Source organism: Ananas comosus, linkage group 22 (genome assembly GCF_001540865.1).
Source record: "Ananas comosus cultivar F153 linkage group 22, ASM154086v1, whole genome shotgun sequence".
NCBI classification, from domain to species: Eukaryota; Viridiplantae; Streptophyta; class Magnoliopsida; order Poales; family Bromeliaceae; genus Ananas; species Ananas comosus.
The window spans coordinates 9,894,433-9,919,886 of record NC_033642.1 but is presented as its reverse complement, the minus strand read 5'-3'; the positions used below and the strand labels follow the sequence as shown (position 1 = coordinate 9,919,886).

The 25,454-nt window shown below is 35.7% G+C and overlaps 4 protein-coding genes across 11 annotated transcripts; 1 reads left to right on the top strand and 3 right to left on the bottom strand.

Annotated features, from left to right (window-relative positions):
• On the bottom strand, positions 965–4,114 carry LOC109726951 (exosome complex component CSL4). Its single transcript, XM_020256776.1, has 7 exons — positions 3,866–4,114; positions 3,714–3,788; positions 3,239–3,327; positions 2,770–2,854; positions 2,318–2,399; positions 1,882–2,001; positions 965–1,313 (listed from the first exon to the last, which is right to left on the bottom strand). The coding sequence occupies exons 1-6, from the start codon at positions 4,055–4,057 to the stop codon at positions 1,913–1,915; spliced, it is 612 nt and encodes a 203-aa protein (XP_020112365.1). The 5' UTR covers positions 4,058–4,114; the 3' UTR covers positions 965–1,313; positions 1,882–1,912.
• LOC109727671 (60S ribosomal protein L21-1-like) lies at positions 4,274–6,512 on the top strand. The gene is made up of 2 exons (XM_020257841.1): positions 4,274–4,597; positions 5,977–6,512. Exons 1-2 carry the CDS (start codon positions 4,361–4,363, stop codon positions 6,232–6,234), a joined length of 495 nt encoding a protein of 164 aa, XP_020113430.1. The 5' UTR covers positions 4,274–4,360; the 3' UTR covers positions 6,235–6,512.
• Positions 6,983–12,730, bottom strand: LOC109727582 (receptor-like serine/threonine-protein kinase ALE2). 8 transcript variants are annotated; one of them, XM_020257732.1, is made up of 9 exons: positions 12,311–12,730; positions 11,260–11,282; positions 11,010–11,129; positions 10,846–10,929; positions 10,382–10,756; positions 10,025–10,297; positions 9,030–9,422; positions 8,262–8,502; positions 6,983–7,993 (listed from the first exon to the last, which is right to left on the bottom strand). In XM_020257732.1, exons 1-9 carry the CDS (start codon positions 12,388–12,390, stop codon positions 7,303–7,305), a joined length of 2,280 nt encoding a protein of 759 aa, XP_020113321.1. In that variant the 5' UTR covers positions 12,391–12,730; the 3' UTR covers positions 6,983–7,302. The 8 variants fall into 8 exon arrangements, with proteins under 8 accessions (XP_020113321.1, XP_020113322.1, XP_020113323.1 ...); XM_020257733.1 differs by having other exon boundaries at positions 10,382–10,753; XM_020257734.1 differs by having other exon boundaries at positions 11,010–11,108.
• LOC109727144 lies at positions 18,635–24,176 on the bottom strand. The gene is made up of 6 exons (XM_020257044.1): positions 24,122–24,176; positions 23,779–23,987; positions 23,552–23,683; positions 21,544–21,597; positions 19,503–19,652; positions 18,635–19,197 (listed from the first exon to the last, which is right to left on the bottom strand). Exons 2-6 carry the CDS (start codon positions 23,968–23,970, stop codon positions 18,826–18,828), a joined length of 900 nt encoding a protein of 299 aa, XP_020112633.1. The 5' UTR covers positions 23,971–23,987; positions 24,122–24,176; the 3' UTR covers positions 18,635–18,825.

Genomic DNA, 25,454 nt, shown 5'->3' with positions numbered 1-25,454 from the left:
ACGAGGGGGAGGAAAAAAGAAAAAAGAAACAAATTCTAACGTACCTTGTATGTTGCTGCATTTGACAAACTTTTTACTGCTAGAATTTTTCAGATACATCTTAAAGTATATATATATATATATATATATATATATATATATAATTAGGCTACTATACTATCTATAGTACCGAGTTCCGGTACTATAGTGTTTGTTTTCGATCTTAGGACGTTCAAATCAACGATCCACACCGTTAAATATGATTTAGGGTATATGAATTTTTTAGGAATAAAATTTTAGTTTTTTTCAATATCGTTTACTTAGTAAATAAATTATATCAAAATAGACGGTGAAAATTGAATAATCTTTAAAATTTGAGCATAGNCAGTGCGAGTAGCTTTGTATTTTGGATTTGGACTATGTATATGAAACTCAGTTTGTTTAGCTTCTGTTTTCTCTAGCAGCTCTCTACTACTGTTCGTAGTAGTGTTTGATTTACAGGTACAGCTAACGCTTCGTATACAGGGGAAATTCCTTTGTATACGGCGGATTTGTCGGCGTGCCCGGGAAAAGTGTAATCCGGGGCGTGACATATATATTCCTTATTGCAAAGCTATTTTACTGCTATTTTATTGATGCCATAAGGTTCTCTTTGGCTAGCCGGAGGTTTTACCAGTGTTACAAGGGCGGTCGGTCTGTATGTTTGACCCCAAATAATATGTTCATTCGCCCATCTTGGCTTCTCTTTTTTTTTTTTTTAATTCCCTTCTTTGTGAAGATGCTCGTAGGACTGTACACGCATCTGTAGTTTACTGCACGAGACAATCTGAATTGGAGTTCTCAACTAAACTATTCGCTGACGATTCCATTCAATTTTAGAACAGAGAAAAAAAAAAAAAAAGTTTAGAAGACTTGATATGGCTGAGTTGGCGGCCCAAAAATGCTGGATACAGAACATGCAGGCATATATGTTTAACAAGATAGCTACCATTTGGGAAATCATCTAGCCCATAAACACAGAAGAGAATATAGCACAAGTTCTTTAATTTTAATTTTTAAATAAAAAAAGAAGGAAAATAAACAGCTTTGTCTATACCCAGCAACAAACCTACCAGCGCTTCAAAGCACCGTAAGCACTAAATTTGGTTATTGCTGGGGATAACTATAGCTTTCTGAAATTGTTTAAAACACGAGACATGAGTATCTGGGATCCATTTTCCTAGTGGAACAAAACACTTACCTACTGGCGCTCCCCCCGTCAGCTCCATTCAAGGGCTTGAGGAAAGGAAACAAGTGTAAAGCATTTGAGCGTCGGACGAACTCAGTTATGCAATCTGCAAGAAGTGGGTAGCAAAGAAAAACTAAGCCATGAGATTATATAGTTTCCAATAGCTTATAATGTATATGACGTGGAGAAGTAGATCAGGCCGCATAGTATGACCAGAATGTGCTAATAATAGACATTATCATGCCAAAGCCAGACAACTATTCCAAAATCTTGCCAAAAAGTTACTAAGCTATGTGACACAGATGACACACATTATTATTCCCGCGTAACATCAATAAAAAGTTTGAGCCATGTGATATACAGATACAAGCATTTCACATTAACAAAAACAATATATGGAAAGTCTATTAAAAGAGTAAATAAATTAATTTCTTTTAATTTTAAGCAACTGAAGTACTAAACAGATTTTACAGTCCCTCTCAATTCATTGCAAAAGAGTTTAAATGAATATGGGGGGTGATCCCCAAACCTGTCGGCATGCAGAGGTTTTCTTTCTTATATACAATAAGATGCATAGAGGACAAATGGAGACAAATAATGCCTATGTACAGGTCATACACACTAAGTAGGGAATTTCAGAATATGAATTGGCGATTCAAACGACATTCTTTTACCATTTTTCTTAGCTTTTCAGATAGCGTGCGTTTAATCCACTTTTGCAACTTTTCTCTGTTCGACCTGTCCAGTCAGTGGACATTGCATCTCTGTCCAGCTAATTGGGATCATTGTACCACCTAAAGCAAAAGCATGAAGAGCTTGTTAGTTTAATAACGTCCTTAATGCTACTGTTAAAATGATATTCCAATACTACCCATTCCATTAGCTTATTTGCCAGTTTATTCAGTTATGCCCATAATAATGCTCCGCGATAATGGTGACCAATCTATGACAACTGGATGCCAAAATAACTAAAAAGAGAGAAATTTTGTGACATAAAAAGAAATAAACATCTATATTACAGCACTCCTGGTCGTTGAAACAAACCATTTGTATCTTGTTATGAATCAACTCACATGATTAAACTGAAAAAGGACAAAACAACTACTGTACCTGCAATACTTTGAGCAGAGACTACTCCAAGTTCATTTTTAGCAGTAGAAAGGTAATACGCCCTTGCATCGCCAAGAGAGAGCTTCATGGATCAAGTTTCACAAAATGATATATTGTAATGACATATTGCAAATAGTTAATACATATTAAGCTATCAAAGCAAAATCTATGAGAGCAATGACATCTACAACATATGGAAGTGAGTATGCATGCATATATATGGAAAAAGGAAGCGAGATGAAGAGGGAGAACATGAGAAAAAGAGTAAGCTATGGCGAGAAACAGTCGTGGCGCCTAGCAAGTATATCTAGCATACCATCGTTTCTAGTTTATAGCAACAAAGACAAAATAGTTTGAAATCTTGAATGAAATGAGAAGGCAAAAGAGGAGGAGAGAGAGAGAGAGAGAGAGAGAGAGAGAGAGAGAATGAATCAAATTTCATCATAGGATACAACCAAAGCTCTAACAATATCACCAGGTCGGAAAGACTGGTACATATCCACTTTATCTATTTCAGTTGCCCTCACATCTTGTTGCCTGTTAAAACAAATTTAGGTAATGTTAATAAAAAAATATTTTTTTTCAACTCCCTTACTAATTAGCATGGAAGGTGGAAAGAATACGGTAAGATAAAATCAACTCCGCACCCACCCATCAACAAAATACAAATTACCAGTAAGAAATTGAAGCATTTGATTTCTTTAAGTTCAGAATTTGTATCAAAATAAAATATAAAAAAAAAAGATGAAGTCTTAGGTAGTAAAATTAAAAACAATGAATCATTACGTAGTAAAAATCAAGCTTTGTAAAATTCAAGTAGCCATTTCGAAATATCTTGTAGTTCAGGTAACATCCGTGCGTTTTAAGCAATAAGATATTCATTGTTCGAACTATACAATGAAAATACTCGTAAAGTTCTACCTTATTATCCCCGTGAACTTTTCTCGCACAGCTTTGGACTGGACGCACATGATATCAGCTGAAGCAATCCTAGCCATAACTTTGGTTACCTGCAAACATACACATACTGTATATTGCTGAAGCAGCAAAGAATATAGCAGGAAAACTTGTGCTAAGAGGCAAACAAAAAGATACAAGAATGGGATTGTTATCCAAAGTAAACAAGGATGAACATAATATAACTGTAAGCAGTTATCACAATCCTACCATTCCCTAACAGATCATCGAAGCAAAAGAGAATTTGAGTAAAAGAGGAAAACTCCCCTTAAATTCTGACTAAAAATCAGCACAAAATCAAGAAGATATTGCCTAAACACATTTTTTGCTAATTCATAAGATGTTAGTCGATCTAATCAAACTTCCACCAAAATTCCTCAACTAGTTTGTTATACACAATGGATCGGAGAAGAGAAAGATGAGGGTAGCGAGCATTTACTCGAGCAACGACGATCGATCCCGGTTGCGGGACGGCGCCATGGGCCTTGAGACCAACGACCTCCACAACCGACCTCTGCAAGCCAAATCGAAGCGAGGAAGTGAGCACAAAGCACCAAAACCCCTAAACCCTAACCCTAGAGAGACCCTAACCTGGTCGGAGGAGCCGGGAGGGGGAGGGACGAGCCTCCGCGTCCCCGTGAGCGACGCGCGCACGGAGCGCCCGTTGGGGGCGAGGTATGCGCCCCTCCCGGGGACGAGGTGGGCGGAGTCGCCGAGGAGCTCGCCGGGGGTGACTACGTCGTCGCCTTCGTCTCCGCCTCCGACCATCGACACAGCTCCCATTTCGTGCTCGTCACCGCTCTATTGCTTCTTCGGGGGCGGGGGAGGGGGGACGACGATGGACCGTTTTATACACCTTCGGCACGTGCTGAGCACGTGATAGATCCTTTTTGTAGGCCGGGCTTTTTGGACTCCAGTCGGAGTCGGGCCTAAAGCCCAAGCGGGCCCATTTCACGGCACTCTCCCACGTGTCCTCTCTATAAATATCCGCAAATTCGTAACCCTAGCCAGTGTTCCTCTTCTTCCTCTTCCCCAAAACCCTAGCCGTCACCGTAGCGCGGAGGAGGAGCTTCTGCTGCCGCCGCCATGCCCGCGGGTCACGGATTGCGTTCCCGAACGCGGGATCTCTTCGCGCGCCCGTTCAGGAAGAAGGGGTACATCCCCCTCACGACGTACCTCCGCACCTACAAGATCGGGGATTACGTCGACGTCAAGGTGAACGGCGCCGTGCACAAGGGCATGCCCCACAAGTTCTACCATGGCCGCACCGGGCGCGTGTGGAACGTTACCAAGCGCGCCATCGGCGTCGAGATCAACAAGCAGGTATATACCCCTCAATCCTAACTCACAAAGCCCTAATCTGTTTTTTTTTTTTTTTTTTAATGCTTACTTCTAAGCTTTCGAGGCGTATTCCCCATGTTTCAATCAAAGGTGCTATTGCTATTTTCGAGTCTCTATGTTTGGGAGACTTTAGAAGGATGATAAATGAACTATATAATTTACTGCTTGGTACATTTACATGAGCAGATCCTTTTTAGAGTAATAAGCCTTGTTTTCCCAATCATATTGGTTTGAATGAAATGATTTTGCTGTACTATAGGAAATGTAATAGATGGAGTTGTTCTGATAGTTCTTTTCAGATCAAATTTGCAAAATGTCATCTTTGGTTGTGTAGAGAATGCTACTTAACCTCAAAATTAGCATTTTTGGGTGTTTTGTGTTTAGCTATATGTTTCTAGTTGTTAGGAGATAACTTACAATCGTCAATTTACCTTGCATTTCTTTTACTTGGAGCTGCTATTTAGTGTTTTGACATGAGATATGTTAGTATAGAGTTTAACATGATGAATGTTCTCTCCTGCGGTAAGAACCTTGCATTTGCTTGACAATAAATTCTTATTAGAATAAAGCAAAATGCGTTTGCATTTTTGGTTTTGTAGGAGAGACACATATCAATGCCTCATTTGGGTGCTTCTAAAAGTTTTTAAGTAACTTACTGGTGTTTATTGTTGACTTTTCGATTTCTGGGTAACTATTATTTGGTTGATCGTTCTTAGTGCAATTTGGAGAAGACTAACAGTTTAAATTATTTGTGTTAAGTTGAAGTGCCTTTCTCCTCCACCTCCTGCTAGTAGTCACAATCTTTCCTACCTCTTTTTGCATCATAGTTGATTAATTTACTTACATCTCTGCTTCTATTCTGCGATGAATCATCTTTGTCTGTCTTCTTCTGTTGCATTTCTACCTCTTAATTCTATTACTTAGCTAATAAAGAAAGAGCGTTGCTTCAGTCCTTTATCCTATACTTTGAATGAATGCTTGCCATATTGCAGACATGAGGACCGTAAATCCATGTCTTCAATCTTGTAGAACCCTGAACATTGTTTTGAGCCCTAAACAGATTGTTGGCTTCCTAACATTATTTGGCTGATATTTGTTTTGAAAGTTAGTCAAATTCTTGCCTCCTCTTTTGATTTCTGTATGCCATTTGTTAAAGATGTCTGTTTAATAATAGAATTTAGAATTCTAGTGTTCTGGACCTGCATATGCTGTGTGGATAGATAAATTAGTCTGAAATACCTGTATGGTATTTAAAATCACGAGTAATACATGAGCTATTTCCACTTCAAATGAATATAAAGAAGGAAAATAGAACCGGTTCTTGCTAAATTTGATACTTAATATGCTGTATAACTTGCCAGGTGGGAAACCGTATCATCAGGAAAAGGATTCACGTGCGGGTGGAGCATGTCCTGCCTTCGCGATGCACTGAAGATTTCCGTGAGCGGAAGAAGAAGAATGACCAGCTGAAGGCGGAGGCCAAAGCTCGCGGTGAAATCATAAGTACCAAGCGGCAGCCTGAGGGCCCCAAACCTGGGTTCATGGTCGAGGGAGCTACGTTGGAGACGGTCACCCCTATTCCCTATGATGTGGTCAATGATCTCAAGGGTGGTTATTAGAGTGTGTTTCTTTACAATTGTCAGTGTCCTTTTCTTTTTGCCTCTTATAAGATTTTGGCTATTTTCTGGTGTTGCTTTTTAAATTCAAGATTTTTTTTGTCTGCTGAGAACTTATCTGTGGCAAGTAAATCTCTGGATGATAGTGTTAATTTCATATTAGTTTTGTTTGTGCTAATTGTGGCTTTCTCGGGAATTCATTTCAGAGGCTTCATCTTGTATCGACTTTATGTAGCAACTATGATAATCCATTGAAGTCTAGCATATGATTGTTGAGAATATAAGATTATCTTAGAATATTTCCTGCTGTATTGGGTGCCTCAGTAAGGGGAAGGTGAATCTAGAGAAATTATTAACGTCACCTCAAATTAAGTCATAGCGGTTGTATTGTTGCAGGTTTTTTTTTCTAACTTTGTGGAAGTTGAATGATTATATTTATGTATGATAAAGTGAATGGTTGGAGGATGGTGTACGTTAGGTATTGCCTATCGCTTTGTAGAGTTTGATATTTGTATTGCTAAATATAAAAATGCAATTGATTTCTCTTGGTGGATAATGTAGGACGAAGGATAAGATCAATTTTTTTTTCGCTAGTAGTAACACAGTTTACACTTTCACCGGCTAAATAAATATCATCCGTACAATAATACACACTACCTTTATTTCTTTTTGCTAAACAATAGTCGAAAGTGGACCTTTACTCTATTTCTTGTTCCAGAGAATAAGAAAGTTATACTGACGGATAAAACGATTCCTCGAAATCAAAATGGATAAAAAAGAGAACAGAAACTCTACTATATCCCCATGGCACAAAAGAAAGTGCCGGGGCATCTGTTATAAAACACATAAAATTACATACTTGATGCATGAGAAATGAATCAAACTACTCAAAAACTAGAAGCCACAATCTCAGCCCCTTTCTTAGCACCCTCTTTCTTAGCACAGGGGTGCCGCACTAAAAACCATACTACAATATAGCAACATATTAGAAAACGGAAATTTTCAGAACTGTACAATTTGAGGGTTAACTCACATGAGAGAGCGAAAAATCATCTTGCACAAGCTTTAAGACTAATGCCGGTTAACACCGAGCTGGTGTGAGAGGTGCCCATGCTCGCTTGTACTCCCTCTAGAATGGTAAAATCCGGCAAACTTATTGTTTCTCAAAGGATCCGACAGACTAAGCACAGCAGTGGACTCGTCCCTTCTGACAAATGAGGAAGTTGAATGAGGCCTCTGCCTTTCTTCTTCTATCCGATCTGAGCTACACTCCATGGTTATAAAGGGCAAAGAATGCCCATAAGCCACGGTCGGTGAACCGCCATTCCACCAGCTACTCTCATTGTCCAATTCCCCTTTGTAATTGTAGTCGGGCGCAGAGGACGACGCTCTCTGACTGCAGGAATCATCGAAAGTCTCATCAATGTTATCATTGTATACAAGCTTAAGTGCCTGTACGACTTCCCCCATGAACGGTCTTTGAGATGGGTCGGTGTGAACACACATTGAGGCGATGGATGCTACTTTGGCAACATTATCAAAGTCGTAAATTTTATTCAGAGAGGGGTCAATTAATTTCTCAAGACCTTCTCTGCTGCTGAGTAGAGGGCGGGCCCACGTCACAAGGTTCTCAGGGTCTTGGGATTGGGAGATGTATACGGGCTTACGACCAGATAGTAGTTCTAATAAAACCACGCCATAGCTGTAGACGTCACTCTTTACGAGAAGATGCCCAGTCATTGCATATTCTGGAGCAACATATCTACAATTTTAAAGAGGAAAATTAAAGGAGTATTGACATGCAAAAATTAAGATAGTATTGACATGCAAATTTTTGTAATTAATAGATATGAAATGTATTCTGCATCTTTTTTTTTATAGTAGATATTACCTAGAATCGACCCCTTTGTTCATCAGGAAAGAACCAATCATTAAGTATCGACCAGATAGAGGAAATAATAAGAAAAAAGGCATATACATTACGTAATAAGATAAAGAGCCAAAGATATCGTGTACAGAAGAAATGTTACCCAAAAGTACCCATGACCCTGGTAGAAATATGATGGCTCCCTTCTGACGCCTCCCTTGCTAGACCAAAATCAGTAACCTTGGGGTTGAAATCTTCTTCCAATAATATGTTACTGGCTTTAAAATCGCGGTGTATGACACAGGGGTTTGAATCTTCATGTAAATACGCCAGACCTCTAGCAGCGCCGAGGGCGATTTTCATTCTTAAATCCCAATTCAGAAGTCCCTTTATCTTATCTGCACCTGAAATATTAATTGCATCCCGCTGTCATTACCTTGCCAATATAATATTCACTCTAAATATGGTAGATGGGAGTGTTGGGATTACAGGGGATAAAAATTCTTATGACTGTTGGAAAGAAGAAAAATTGTAAGTAATCAATGCCTTGCGTACTTATCCGAAACCTGTAGATAAAGAGTAAGGGGAAGGGTGAAAAAAACTCATATAACAACCCCCATTCATTATCAAGAAAAGGGAACAGGTCTATCTAAAGGAAAAAAAGGAAAAAAAAAGGACCAGCAACTTCTTAAATGGAGAGTTAACTATATATGTATGATTAGTCAATTTTGCAGTCCATTTATTCTCTTGGAAGAACCAACAAAACCCTTGAAGTTGCTTTATGGCATGCTACTTTAAAGAAGCAGAAAATTTTGTAACAATTCTGCAGAAAAAGTGTACTGTGTTATAAATCTAGCATTCAGATTGGATTTAAATGCCAAAGATTACACCTTTCTTATTACTTAAGAGAATGTCATCATTAGAAACATACCGTGCAGATGAGACTCAACACTTCCGTTGCAGATAAGCTCATATATCAAGCATCTTTTGCTCCCATCAATGCATATTCCGATCAGCTTGACGAGATTACGATGATGTAATCGGCTTAGTATCTCCACTTCAGCAATAAACTCGCGGTCCCCACTTTGGTCCTCCCTTCTAAGCAACTTCTTAACAGCAACCTCACTTCCATCCTCCATGGTCCCATGATAAACACGCCCAAAACCGCCTTCTCCCAAAACTCTTTTCAAGCTGAAGCCATCTGTGGCCTTCTCCAGTTCACGCAATGAAAACATTTTTACTGTCAGTGGGCAAGTAGCCATTGTTGGAACATCTGATACTGATATGGAGCTCGCCATGCTACTGGATAATGTAGACCTCATGCCTGCAAGATGTTTTACATTATGATATCCGTGATAACCATATGCCTTTGAATGCCAATATACTATCGAGTCGTAGAAAAAGTGTAAAATTCATCGTATGATGGGTGAGTTCTTTAGCAAGTACAGCAGAATCAGGGACTCGGGAAAACATCAAGTAGAGGTACCATATTGCTGGTAACAAACTTAAAGCTTAATAAGTACTGAAAACAGGAGTATCATATGAAAAAGAACTTGATTTATAGCATAACAGTGTTTTCCGAGTAAATCTTGACGATCGAACAGCTATGAACAAACTACTCATTGTTTCTTCATAAATCATTCAAGATACAAGAACTTGATTTATAGTATAACAGTGTTTTCCGAGTAAATCTAGACAATCACTTGCAAAATAACCAAAATTCTTGTTTCAAGCATGTACTTACCCTATGTCATCAAGGAAATTTATAGTGTAAGGTAGTCTCTAACTCAGATACATAGATCTATGTTCCTTACCCCATCTTAAATAAAGTAAGGTATATTGAAGTATCCAAAAAAAAAAAAAAGAATTATCAGCACAAAACAATACTATTAGCCAATGCCAAGTAACCCCAAAAGATAATCGCACCAGATCTCTTAGGAATTGATTGGGTAATTGCAGGGCTCACAACACTAGGCGGTCGTCCAAGTTTCCTCCATTTTAATACAAAAAGAACTACTCCAACACATGCCAAGATGACTGTACAAGAAGATACTACAATTACAGCAACAATCCCAGCATTTAATTTCCGGGTCCTGCTAGTGGGCACATCTGCAGTAAAAGGGTACTTGTCAATTCCAGTGCCACTAGGGCCAAATCCCACTGTTTCCCGAGGCACAGATGTTGGAGAGGAAGGAAGTCCTGCAGCAACAACGATGGATGCTGATTATAACAGATACATGTAGCTGATAGTCAGCAAAAAGGAAAAAAGGTATGAAAAACTACCTGGATAGTGAACATATAATACTTCATAATCACCAAAAATGGACATATTCAGCGGCATCTTCTGATGACATACCCTCTCGTAAATTAGTAAAGCAGTTGTATTATCAAACTTTTGCCCAAGAGGCACCAAATATATAGTGATTCTTGTCTTTTGTTGATCCTGGATACTTGGAACAGCAGCCATGATTTTCACCTGGCTTTGCTTTAGGAACGTGCCATCAGCGACCTCAACCTCTAATTCTGCTATACGCATAAATAGTAGATATGGAGCTATCCCAAGATCAATGATGACTTTAATTGGTAATACACAACCACAGGGAGAACCAAGCGGACTTGAGGTGAGTGGGTCAGAGCAAAGAATTCCCTCACAACCTGCTGAACATGATTGCAGCAACAAAAGTGATTTTGTTAAACTATGTGGAGAAATATGAGAAATTAAAAAACATGAACGGAAACTCTCAAACCTTGTGGTGGTATGAATGAGGGTGATGGGATGACATGGGGCATCCGCTTTCGATGATTTGGCAGAGGAGGATTAGCTCTGGGGCCTGGAAGAGATAAGAACAACGAAGCACTTAAAGAAATACAAAAAATGCAGAAAATTATCGAGGCTGGAGCTTGTCAATACCTGGATGAGTTGGAGAATATGCAGGGGCAGGTCTTGGTCCGGAAGGCATAATTTCAGGAGGGATGGATGGACTAGATGATGGAGTTGGTGTCACTCTTGCTGCAGTATGCCATGGCAAACCTTGATATACATTTCAATAAATGAGAAAAGCAGATAAAGAATATTAAACAAGTTGCAAAACATACAGTGGTGCTAGCACATATCAACATAGGAGAGGAAATGGATAGAAAATTCCAAGTCAATCATGTACCTCCAGTGCGGACAACCTCCGACCTATAAAATGTCAATGAGGTAGTTATAACCGAGCATGGACCCATGCTTCATGTTCTAAAGATCGGCTTGGCTAACTTGCCCTATATGGGCTTTTCGGTTACAAATGGCATAATAAAGCGGGACTCCACATGCTTGGAGGAGTTATCTTCCAACAAAAGTTTCTAATGCAGTCTTTCCTGTAAGTGCAATCTAATAGCAGCAACGGTGTTTGACATGTTCAATTCTCAATATCTTTCATTATGTGCTTAAATGATAATAGTACAGACAAATATGTTCTCGTGCATTGTACCTGCATGCATTTGTGCATACCTACATGCATATAGTAACTAAGATTATGTGATTGGTACATGTGATTTCCTTCGAGAGACACACTCAACTTATTTGCGTAGCTTTCGAGATAAATTTTCAATTTCTTGGCCCTAGTCCCATTAGATCATGAACACTTGGTGCCATTTGCTTGATTGCTCCTACATTCGTTTTCCATTAATATCCCTCTTAGAAAGCAAACCACTAATAGCCATTGATCCGAAATACAGTTATGGATTCGTTTTCCATTAATATCGCCAGTGTAACCACCAAATATATAGGAAGTCAACCACAAAATCGATCAGATTATGATCGGTCATTGCATCCAAGAGCACACATATGAACAACGTACGTATGCTATTAAAACTGGATTGGCACAACCTACCTCCTCATATATTCTTACCCTTTACTATTAAATACCTTCTACTGATAATAAATAATGATTAAAATAGAAGTAACTTATTAACTCCAACAAAGGGAAAAAACAAAATAATTCAACTATCAGCTACAACTAACTATTTTATTCTGACAATCTGCTGGAAACCACAAAATCCATCCTTTTATGCTCAATCTCCTCTAATTCCAACACGAAACACTAGTCGGGAGCTATGATTACGCCCACAAACAGAAACAAAGCTAAGATCAGCTAGAACCCAACGAGAACCAAAGTTCTTAAGCAATGCAAGATGAATCAAGCTGCAGGTAGGGCATAAGAAATATACCAAAACAAAGAGAGCTCAAATGGAGAAGCGCGAGCAGAAGCATTACACCACCGCCCATCGTCTCCACTCAGCACCTCCATTACCACCACCACAAAACCCTAGCTGACCACATTGGTGCGGAAATCGTGGGAGGATGAAGACGACGAGCTCTCAAAACCCTAGCCGGAGCCAAACTCACCGGATCCGTCAAATGGGGGACCAATTTCCCCTCTTCCGATGCTCGAATCGAGATCGAAGAGACGGTTTGAGGAGAATGGGGAAGAGGATATGTAGGGTTTGGATCGAAAATCTCTTCTCCTGTGCGTGAATCTACGATTAAATTCAGGGGGAATCGAAGGTTAATGGCGAGGGTTTTGGTTTAAAATCTCGGAGAGGGAGGGGAACGGGGCGAGGTTTTAGTTTTAGTAAGCGTGTGGGGCTCCTCCCTCGTGCGCAAGGGATGGGAAACGCGTTTCCCCTCCCCTTATAACATACGACACATCTGAGCGAGAATGAGAAACGTGTCGGTTTGTAAAAAATTGTGATAAATTTCCATTTCTGGTATGTTAGTTAAATTATTTTTGTTGGTAATTGAAAGGGTACTAGTGTCCCAATTTTATTTTACTCAAAAAAATAATTAGTTACAATTTAATCAACTTGAATTAGTGATTTAGAAAATAAAAATTAGGTGAGTATAATGGCTTATAATTAAGGAGTACCCCATATAATTTTATCATTTTTGTTTTTTAAATTATTGTGAAAAGAATATACTAGAATTAGCATTTGCTAACCAAATTAACTGGTCAACCAAACTATTAGTAATCTTACAACTAAGTATGCAAACACTGACCATGAGACCGACATTTCAAACTCTTGTGCAAATTTAAATTCAAAATTCATATTCTAGCCTGGAGTTAATACGTAGATAGTCGGAGAGAGAGTTTTGGAATCAGATATCTAAAGGCAGAGACCTAAAAGAGAAAAAGCTAAAAAAAAAACACCAAAATGAAGTTATTAGAGACCTTATAAATGGAAATATATCAAACATGAAGATATTGGAGGTGAAAGATGAGTTGAAGAAGCGAGATATATATCTATTGCAATAAATTGTCGGGTACATGATAGGTGGCGTTGAGGTGGAACTTCTCTGGAACGTTTCCCACTTCTTTGCTGTATCCGTTCCTAGTTTCCCCTTAGCATGATCCAGTCCCTAGAGTGTAATGTGTGTCGTGCTGGTCTGACACTGTCCCATATTCACCCGGGCCAAAACAAACTGGGCCGAGCCAGATCTCCTAGGCTTCTGGCCCAACTCGGCCCTCCAGCGCGAATAGGCTAGATGTTTAAAAAAAAAAAAAAAAAAAGCACCTCAAACAGTCACTTCTTCAATTGACGGTCTAAAAAAACTTTTTAACAGCTTAAGTTTTTTTTTTTTTTTTTTTTTTTTTTTTTTATTTTACAGGCATCAACTGTTTATTAGCCATCTCGCTTTAATTGTATTGAGACATACGATCCTGCCATGATCCATATTTGAGAAAGGCTAAACTCAATGGAGATTTGGATTGACGGTTCCCATACATGTATTATGGGCCTTAGTCCCATAATAAAGATCTCGAGTGTGCATCTTAGACATATACAGATTCAAGTTAAAAAAGAGCTACCACAAATATAACTCAAATCGAACAGATAAGATCATAATATCATTTTCGACATTATATTTCACGGTTATTTTAGGAAAGACAAAAGGGAGGAAAACTTCCTCCTTTTAAAGGAGCATGGATAACATCTATTTTTCTCTACATTAAAAGAGGGTTTGGGAGGACGTTGGGGTGACACGTGTCTCCCCAAACCTCCCTTTACTCTCTCTCCCCCTCTATATATTAATAAGATATATATATATATATCAAAATTTTAAATTTTAAATTTTAAATTTTAAATTTTAAATTTTAAATTTTAAATTTTAAATTTTAAATTTTAAATTTTAAATTTTAAATTTTAAATTTTAAATTTAATTTATAATATTTATTTTCAAATTTTAAACTTCAAAATTTAAAAATTTAAATCTCTAAACTCTATGAAATTAATTAATTAATTTTATTAATAAATTCATTGTATATAATATAATTAATTAATATTATTAATAATACACGTAATAAATCGCATAATAAAATCTAATTTGATCGATGTATAAAAAAATACATAATGTAAATTTGAGGAGTAAGATTTTAGAAATATAGTGCGTGTGTGTATATATATAATTAATTTTATTAATAAATTCATTGTATATAATATAATTAATTAATATTATTAATAATACACGTAATAAATCGCATAATAAAATCTAATTTGATCGATGTATAAAAAAATACATAATGTAAATTTGAGGAGTAAGATTTTAGAAATATAGTGCGTGTGTGTATATATATAATTAATTTTATTAAACAAATTCTTCCATTATTTTATTTCCCTTCTATTTATTTTTTTAAAATTATTTTGATATATTTATCTCAAATCTTTTTTCGCATAAATCTTTATAAAATAAGTTGTCATTTTAATAAATTTTAGTTTTTTATATTTTTAAACAATTTTATAAGTCTAATTATTAATTAAATAAAAGTTATATAAAAATAATTTAATAGTTAATTTTATTTAAATAAAATTAACTATTAAATTATTTTTATATAACTTTTATTTAATTAATAATTAGACTTATAAAATTGTTTAAAAATATAAAAAACTAAAATTTATTAAAAAAATTTTAAATCCGCAGCATCAAGCGGGTATTTCACCAGTTTTTTAATTAATAGAGATTGAGGTGTCTAGACTATATATCTACATATTATTCCTTCTAAATTTATCACATAGTAATATTTTTTTCATTATTGAGTGTGGAATTGGCTCAAGTCCTCCACATGTTTTTTTTTTTTTTTGGCTTGAACCGAATCAGATTCTTTTTTTGTTTTTTTACTTGAACAATACCGAGCATTATTGAGTGTGAGCTTCTCCAAATCGACTCAAGTCTTCCACTTATTTTTCTCTTTCTTTACTTGAACCGAGCCAGATCAATCGTTGCATTGGGCCCAACCGGCCCAATTATTCCACATATTTTCATCTTTGAACGAATTTTTCTCTTTTTTTCCTTAAACCGAACCAATCATTGTCGAGTGTGGACTCCACCCCGTACCGGCTCAAGTTTTCTTCTTTTTGCTTGAACTGAACTGAGTTTTCCGTTTTTTGCTTGAGCGGAACCGGCTCATGCCTCTGCAGTGGGCTTAACTGTACCTTTTTTTTTCCTTCTATTTTTATCTTTCTTCATTGACAAGATGAATTTCATCCCTCATCGTCACTCCTTTCATTGCCTTTTTTTTTCTTTTCAGTTATCTACCCGTCGCATTGCATGGATTACTATATTAGTTTACAAGACTACGGCACACAACCCACTAAAAATATTGCACTTTTGTTAATATGCATCTGAACTTTTCTACACTATAGGACAATAATTATAGGACGAGAAGAATGATAGTACACCCTTAATCTTATATGATCCTTCAAAGGAGGATTATCAAGAGCTGGTTGCTCGTGTATATGAATGCAATGGATGACACCTCCATCCGGACTCTACACAACAAATAAAGAAATAAAAAAAATTAATGCAGAATAATTTTAAATTATCAAACTTTGTGTTGGCTTAAAAACGTTAGCATCTTGCCCTGTGACAGGAGATCAGATTAGACCGAGTCACATTCGAAATGGCGGAAACACTACAACAGAATTAGGTTATAGGGACACATATTTGGGACACTTTTGAGTAAGTGTCCCATTTATGCTAAAATTTAAAAAAACATCTACTAATGCCTAAATATAAAGCCCAATCCAATCAAAAATAAAAGATTACTTTACTCAACCCACCACATCCAGTCCATTTGGCCTGATTACAAACAGAAAAGAAAAAAAAAAAGAAAAATTAATTACCATATTTTCTTCTCTTTTTACTCAATCCACTGAAATTCTAGACGAAGAGCCATTCCTGTCGTCATCCTCCGCCACCGCAGCCAACGAGATAGAGTTTCGGCGGTTGCTAAATGCTTAAATAAGTTGTTGGTAAATTAGTAGCACTCTTTTAGGTTATAGCGACACTCTTTAACTGTCACTATATACCTAGCGACCCCACATATAGCAACACTTTTTAAAAGTGTCGGTAATTTTAGCTAGCAGCACTTTTTTGACATGTACCTACATTTAAAAGTGTCGCTATAGACCGTTTTTGTTGTAGTGAAAATAGGATTGAGTCGAGTCATATTCGAAGTAGCATAAGGCTGTTTGGATTGAGTCACAATCGAGATCCGTGGACGCTGTACGTTTTAAGAAAATTAGTTGTGTATTTCTAATAGTTCGAGCATTTTGGGATTAATGGCTAGTATCAACGATCCGATGAGTGGTATCAGAGCAACGCATGCTGCAAATTTATGCAGAAACTAGAAAGGAGATTTTTGGTTAATTAAAGAGTCAGCATCTGTTATGTGACAAAAAGCCAGGTTGGGCTGAGTCATTTTCGAAATGGCGGAAGGTCGGATTGAATCGAGTCATGTTTGAAGTGACGTAAGGTTGATTGGACTGAGTCACAATAGAGACCTGTAGGTACTGTGCCTATATGATGGTGCATCGCCTCTTTCTCGTTCTCGCTCGGAAGCCAAAATGAACACGCCTATTTAAATGAATTGGTCGCGTATTTCTAATAACCGGAGAGTTTGGAATTAATAATTAGCGCAAACGATAACCGACCGTCCCTAGAACAAGTGGCAAAGGGCTTGGTGGTTGGTACCTGAGACCCAAGTTCGAATTCTAGTTGATTCACATTTCCAGCTAAATAATTAGCGCCAAAGATCCGACACTTTGTATATAGTCTTACACCTATGGTTTCTACTCCGGATTTATTTATCTTCTCCAAGAACCTTCGAATTCTCGCCAAATTATGAGGCGTGATACGTACTAAAAGGTGATATGCTCTTCGTGTTAGTCGTATTCGAGAATGAGACTTTCATTGCAGATGATCAAGATTAGTAGTAGAGTAGTAGAGCAATTAGAGAAGCGATATAGGGAAGAAAAGAAGAGTGCATTTTTGGTGCTTAGAAAAGCAGTTGAGAGGCGCATTACAATTTATGATCGACAAGCAATTTATCCTTCATATTCTTCGATAATCTTTGGACCAAAAATATTAATTAATTGTTTATTCTTCATCAAGAGAAAAAGAATATTATGTACTGGTCAATAATAATTAATTATGCACCATTCTCTTTGTGTAAATAATTATGGGGCACGCCTAGTACATTTATTTGTCCATTTTGTATTCACCCTATCTATACCAACCCATATACATCATCACATCATCATATACATTCACACATACAAATGACTTCACCTGTTGGAGTGATGAGATTAAAGTATAAGCTTGAATGTTTTTTTGGAGAGATAGATAACACGCTACCCGCTTCGTTTATTTCATTTAAAAATAAACTTAGCTGGAAATGTGAATCAACTAAGATTCGAACTTGGGTCTCGGGTATACCAATTCCATAAAGCCCTTTGCCACTTGCTCTAGGGACGGTCGGTGTATATATAAGCTTGAATGTTGGTTGATTAAAAATGGTGTGCAAGGTGCATGAATGCACCAGGTGCAGGCAATAATTTATTTCTCCAACAATTCTCTCTCTCTTTGAGAAAATAATTGTATACCATTTCGATTCCAACCAAATATGATAACTCCAACGACGTACCATCTCTACAAAAATAATCATGTAACTATGTTGGCGAAAACTACATTATAGATTAGTTGGCACTTACAAGGTTCCTACCTCGAAGAGTCAAATTAAATGTGGTGTTGCTTCTTTTTAATTCTTTTTGCCAACTAAGGAACATAAGATATTATGTGATTAATTGTTAACATTAGACGACACTTGGGCCCTGGAGTAGCTAGCAATTATATCCTATGTGACAAAAATTTGGAGATTCTATGATACCCCAACAGTTCCATGCCGGATAATGTGGAAGTATATGATAAGTTTATAAATAACGGACGCACTAGTAATAATAATTGTGTTTTAGTATTTTGGATTGGTGGTTTAGACCTAAAGAGTTATTATTGCCAGCGAGTCAGATCATTACATTTGGTATCAGAGCCTGATAACTAGCGCCTGGTAAATCTGGAGTTATGTGTATGATTGGGCCGGGTTGAGAAGGGTGTCAAGGCCTAAACGGGGCTTTATAAGTGACGAACACACTAGTAATAATAACTAGTTTTAAACATTTTGCAAATTATTATTGCTAGCGGATCTTACAAATTCAACCTAATTAATTATAAGGAGTTTGGGATTCATGTTTTAGATAAATTTTATTACAATATATCAAATACAGCGTATATAGTATAGCAGATTTGTGATCACTTTTATGACTCATCAGTAATACATAACCAAATCACTCCTCTTATTTATACTATAACATTTTTTAGTGGGGGAGTGTATGCAGTATTTTGAATTCTCACGTTAAGGGCACTTAGGGTTTCTGCCCGGCCCACCATAGTAGAAATAAGTCCCCCAGTCAGTAGTGGAGGAGATCGCGATATCGTAGCAATTGGCGTTGGTCTCCGAAGGGGAGATGGACGGTGAGTAGAGACCGTTCGCAGAGTTGACAACCTCAACGTTGCGAAAGTAGCTGGCCTTTTGGTACCCTTCCTCCGCAAAGTGGCCCGAACCCATCTGGGTCGTCGTGTGTTGCCCATTGACGTCATTGTTCACGATCTCTCCACCCCATTGCACCGAAGTGGCGTAGCTCACGAGTTGCGTGAAGATCGCAGCTGGCCAGTAACCAACATCAATATTGTCATAGCTAAGCCACCAATTGCCAGTACTTGCATCCTGTAAATATGTCAGTATGAATAAATAGTTTACATCATGAAATTAATTAAACTATGCTTTCAATTTTTCGCAAGCAGGATTTGCTTTGAGATTCAGCACGTACATTCTGCATGCCTAGTAATACAGTGTGCTTGGATCTCCAGGCACGTACGAGCGAAAAAGTGCAAATTTAACTACTAGTGTGATGCTTTCGAAAGTACGTATGTAGTGCTTTTTGAGGTTAAATATTATGTTAATTTGTTGCTTCTTTCCAAAGTAATAATGGAGCTTAATTACGTTAGTATTGCGAGATGATCTATATATACCTTCCACACAAGAAGAGTAATTTCACGTTGGTAGGCATCGTACGTCGATAGAGGCGGGGCTATCGTTCCTCCGAGGACTACTTGGTTGTTTGTTTGCACAAATCCTGGGCACCACAAGTTGTAGCACCCCGTAGTGTTATATGCGTCCCTCTGTCGCAGATCACAAGTGCTATATAATATTCTCGCCAAGAAGTATTAAATCATGGATTCATTGTGACAAATGCAGTGGAAAAGAACTTGCAACATTGCAAGAGTTGCTTGCAGTACTGCAGCAATATATTTTCGAGGGCAAGTACATATAATTGAAGAGAAGTACATGAGAACCCTAGTCTTATTTTGTAGGGAAAATTTACTCAATACCCTTCTAAAACTATCTAATTTCATAAATATCCATCTAAAAATTGAAATATCATGTATATCCTCCTAAATTTAAAAAACTTTCAAAAATAAACCTACCATTAAGTGCCCATCCAATTGAAGTTAATAATATTTAAATTTCAATTTACCCCTCTTTATATATAATGGTCAATTGCTGATTTTATTTCATAAATACCCCCTATTATATTTGAAAATTAACTAAACTCTATCTAGATAAAACATTAGTTATATTATGAAAAGACCGACTAAATTTTTATAATCAATGGACATTACATGAACCAATAATAGTTTGAAATAATAAATTGAAAACATGAAATTTTAATTAATAAAAATTTCACAAAGTACGTAAGATAATTATTCCATCAAATTTAATAACTTTAACTAATTTTTATTTGAAAATAGCAAAATTTAATTAATAGCTAATTAACTAATTAATTGAATTTCTATATTTAATTGATTAAAATATTTGAAATCAAAATAAATAAAATTTGAATGGATAAAAATTTAAAAAAGAAATGGGCTAGCATACATTTGTCTACCCCTCACCAATTTTTAATATTTAGGGATAAAATAGATAATTTTATTCTTAACCTTCGTTATACTATAGTGTAACTAAGATTAAAACGCCCAACTAATGATAGTATATCTTGAAATGTTTTTAAAACAAAGTAAATATTCATAGGGTTATTTTTGATATTTCAAATTGTGTAGGGGTTTTTATTATAATCTTGATCTTTTCAGGAGTATGAATGAAATTATCCCTCTAAAGAAATAGTGAACAAAGGGCAAAGTGGTAATTTCATATTTTAAAGTAAAGTAAAAAAATGCTAAGTTAACGGAAGTTAACAAAAAAGTAACGGTAAGAGCATTTATGAAAAAAATATTGTATTTAGAGGTACCGTTTGGTTCGGGTATAAGCAAGAACTAGCTATTACAGGGATAGGTACAAGTATGAGAATAAGAAAAATAGCGTTTGGATGAAAATTGGGTTGTTCCCGAGAATAAGAAAAATATTAGAAAATTTTATATAGAAAATGAAGGTGTTGGTGGGGATAACCGAGAACTACTATTCTCGGGTAAAAAATTAGCGTTTGGGTATAAAGGGGGGATAAGGGCCTATTCCTATCCCTATTCCCAAACCAAACGGTGCCAGAGGGTATTTGTGAAATTTTAAAAATTTGAAGGGTATTTATAATATTTCATAGTTTTGTGGGGGTACAAATTAAGGAAGTTAACCCTATTTTGTAATACTACATAAAAGGCTTCCTAATTGACCGTACATAAAAGACGTTTGAAAGTATATATCCAAGATCTAAATTTCATTATTGTCATATTCTCTAGCATACCGATTGGGCACAAAGTAAATGGTGAAAATTGAGCAACTAAGAAAAGTAGAACGTGGAATTCCTTAACCAAAAATTAATTGAGAGGATTCAACATACTTTCTAATTCAACTAATCTAGATTATTCTATATATGTTGTTGGCAAACAAATTGGCTTTATTAATTGGCCGAGATTAATTTTGAGATGATTGTGGAAAAGTAAAATTAATTTTAATTTTGAAATAACTTATATAGTGCTTGTAAATATATATGCCCTTAATTAAAAGTATATGGGAAAAAATAATTATTTGTTTATAATAGTTTTTCGAGAGAGATCTCACCGTCCAGTAGATGAATAGCCTGGTTGTGCTGTCTCCATAAAATTCAGGGTAAACCTAATCAATTATTAAAAAAAAGCCTTAGAGAATTTATCACGCTTCATGCCTCCAAAAATTTTGCATGAATAAAATGGAATTCATGGTTAATAGTCCATTAACTTTAACAATTCAAATGAATATTGGGAAAAAGAAGGGATTAAGACTAGAGATTCAACTTATAAATTTATTTTAATAGATACCCTCAAAAATATTATTTAAGAGCCCTGCTAATGGTACATCACAAAAAGAGTGTATATTTTTACGCCCTCCATTAAAGGGCCAAGAATAACCTCATGTCTTGTTAATTTTTTAAAAAATACTAAATTTTTTTGTAAACCTTAGGATGGGAGTGCGAATGCAGAATTTTTCTAATTTCAAACACCAACAGATACAAAATAATTAAATTATTACGGGACTTGTGACGTTCCAATAGTTCTATATCAAATGAAAAAAAAATTATAATTAGAAATATAAGAATCAGATGCTTTTGTAATAATAATTTGACTTAAGCATTTTGAATAATTGAATTTAAGTATTTTGAATATATATATATATATATTTTATGCAGAGAAATGCTTATAGTAATTTTAGCATGCAATATGTATTAACCTGCATCATCTTACAATAGAACATTCACCCCCCCGCCCGACGAACCATAGACCTCGACGGTGTTTGGAGTCTTGCGCCTCGCTACGATCCTGCGGAAAGCCAGATCTGGGAAAGGCTGAATCGCTATTTTTTCGATCTAAGCACTTGATGGTTCCCAAACATTTGATCATGGTCTTGAGATCCCATACGCTTGTGTCGACTTATGTTGCATTATCTGCAATATATATATATATATTAATATATATATATATATATATTATATATATATATTATAATATTATATATATTAATTCGTTCAATACAGGCAAAATTAAAATTTTAAAGGCTAGGAATTTAAGTACTATATTTGGCAGTTTAAATTTTCTTGGGAAAAACGAAGTTAATTTATATATACCAAGTGAAAAGTTATTGAATCTATAGCGTTAGGCTCTATTTACTATACTCATGGCCCGTGTTAAGGCGCGCCAATCAAGTTCGTTAATGAACTTTTTTCTTTGCCGAAGCGAGAAAGAGGATCAACGGCTGCGCCAAGACATCCTCCACTGTTGTCTCGCACGCATGTTCCTTCGGGGCAACAGTTTCGCATGGTTCCATAGCCTGCCAGCCATTTCGTGTTGCCATTTCTCGGTCGTTTGGTTTGTACCGGGGAGCTTTGGACCGTGAGCCGGCTCTTAGTGACTTTCTGACATGTTCGCGAAAATGAAATTGCGTGCGTATTTGTTAGGAGAATAATATTGAATTGTGTTGGAAAATAATATCCAATTTAATTAAATAATAGCTTACAATTAGTTTACCATTTTTTTATCTTGATTCAATTATTATGATATATAGTTATCCAAAGTAAAATTAAGATTTATCATTTGTTATAATTTGATGGCTATATATAGTTAGGGCATGGATGTTATTATGAGAAATAAGTATATAGTAGCACATGGCATGCGATTGTATTGTCGATGTAATTAATTGCTCATTAGTTTAAGTTATTTCTTCTCGAATTTCCAATGTTCTCATATTATTTTGTTCTTTTATTTTTCTATTCTTTGATTTCATATCGGTATCAAGCAAGTACAGGTTTAGATAATTAGGTTAGCAGAGAGAAAAATACGTTTCCAACAAGTAGGTTCACGAGAGAAAATCACGCTTCCAACAATTTGCCTATGATCGATTAGTTATGAAATGCTGAATACGACAAAAAAGTGTTTTAATTAAGTTTATTTATTATTATTAGAGTTTAAGGATTTATATTTCATATAATGTTTTTTAGCATTCAATATGGAATATTTAGGATGTGATAGTTTCAGTTTTCAATTTGCAAACAATACATTGCAACTCTAGGTTAGCAAAGTAAAAGCAAAGCAGTTACGGCAATTAAACATAAGTTTTTTTCTAAAAAAAAAAAAAAGTGAACCTGAATTTTGTGATTTTTTAGAAGAGGATGATCAAGAGCTAGTTGCTTGTTCATAAGAACACAGTCGATGATATCTCCATCTGGGCTCTGCAAAAGATCAAATAAGGTAAAAATAGAAAAAGAAAAAGAGATTAAAATAACAGAAACTAAATCTTAATTACTCATCTATGCATTAATCTTACTTTAATGGATTTTACAGCAGGTTTATTTATCTTTTCCAAGTATCTTTGAATCCTCTCCATCTTTTGCGGCGACACTCCCATTGTAGTAGCAGCATTCAAAGCTGAGGCATGCGTAGTTTCCTTGCAGACGACGGCAATGAACACTAGCAGCAGTAGAACAAGTAAAGCAGTACGAGGAGGAGAAGGAGACATGATGCCGCCTACAATATCTGCATATCAGAAAAAAGGAAAAAAAAAAGAAGAAACATATATACGAATCGTAATATGTTTAAGACCATAAAACTAAACTAAGGAATAATTAATTAAGTAATAAGGATATATATGTTCCTAATGAATTACGTACCCTTGATAATATTCAATTGTGTTATTGTACATGCGATCTTCCTCCTACTGCATCTCCTTTTATAGGAGGCATTTGAATATAAAAATCCATTTGCTAATTATTTCTCCAAAATTTTGGCACCAACCATTTAATTTGGATAAGACTATGAGGTTGTTGCGACGTTGAAATCCACTACTAAACAAAGCACTCTTGATCAATTCCAACATTATAGACTACGACCATTCCAAACATTATAGAGGAGAATACAAAACCATGCATCACCATATGGCATAATCAACAATTAACTTCAATACTTAGTCCACTTTTTTTTTTTTATTCCTTTGGTAAAATGCCTGGAATTAATGGTCAATATATAATTAATGCTTAACATTAATTACTTGGTCCCCGCACCTTGAATACAAAATATTCCTATGTACAATACCTTTGAAATAACTTGTATCATCTCTATTAACATCAAAACATCACGCTACTATTGTTTTTTTTTTCTTTTGAGAAATAGATAGCACGCTATCCACTTCATTCATTGAAAGGATGAACTAGGTAGCACGCTACCATTGTTGTTGCGATGAATTACACTGCACTACTACCATTGAATAACAACTGTACCATCTTTATTAACCACTCTAAGGGGAAAGATGGCCATTAAATTATATTAAAATATTAAGATCTTTGAGTGGTCAAGGAATATCTGGTAAGGTTTACGAAATTTTGAGGAGTATACAAGTATTTTTCTAATTCTTAAGGTTCTTTATAGGGAACTTTAAATTTTTAAAACTACTAACTTTAGCTAATTAATTAGCTAGGGGTTCTATTAATTTATTGATAAATTTATCAAATTTAATAACAAATTAGGCCAATTATCTGATAATAACAAATAGACCATTAAATTGAATAAAATTTTTAGCTTAATTAGTTAATTATAAAAAGGGTTAATTGTATACAACTCTCTATAAACATAGCGAATTGAATATATATTCCTACAAAGTTCAACTTTCGTATCTTATTCCTGCAAAAGTCCAATAATATTCGAATTATTTATTTTTTGAATTAATTGCATACAACTCCCTGTAAATATAGCGAATTACAAATATATTTCTATAAAATTTAACTTTCTCACATTATCTCTACAAAAGTCCTACTATTTTTAAATATGTCCCTACCATTAGGATCCGTTAGAAAATTTTAATTAACCATAGGTAAAACACTTAGGGTGTGTTTGGTTCCAAGTAAAATTGTGGAAAAAAATTTTCGGTGGGAAAAAAGTTTTACGTCGTTTGTGTTTGGTTTGTAGGAAAAGAAAAATAGTTTTTCATGACGATTGTTTGGTTGAAAG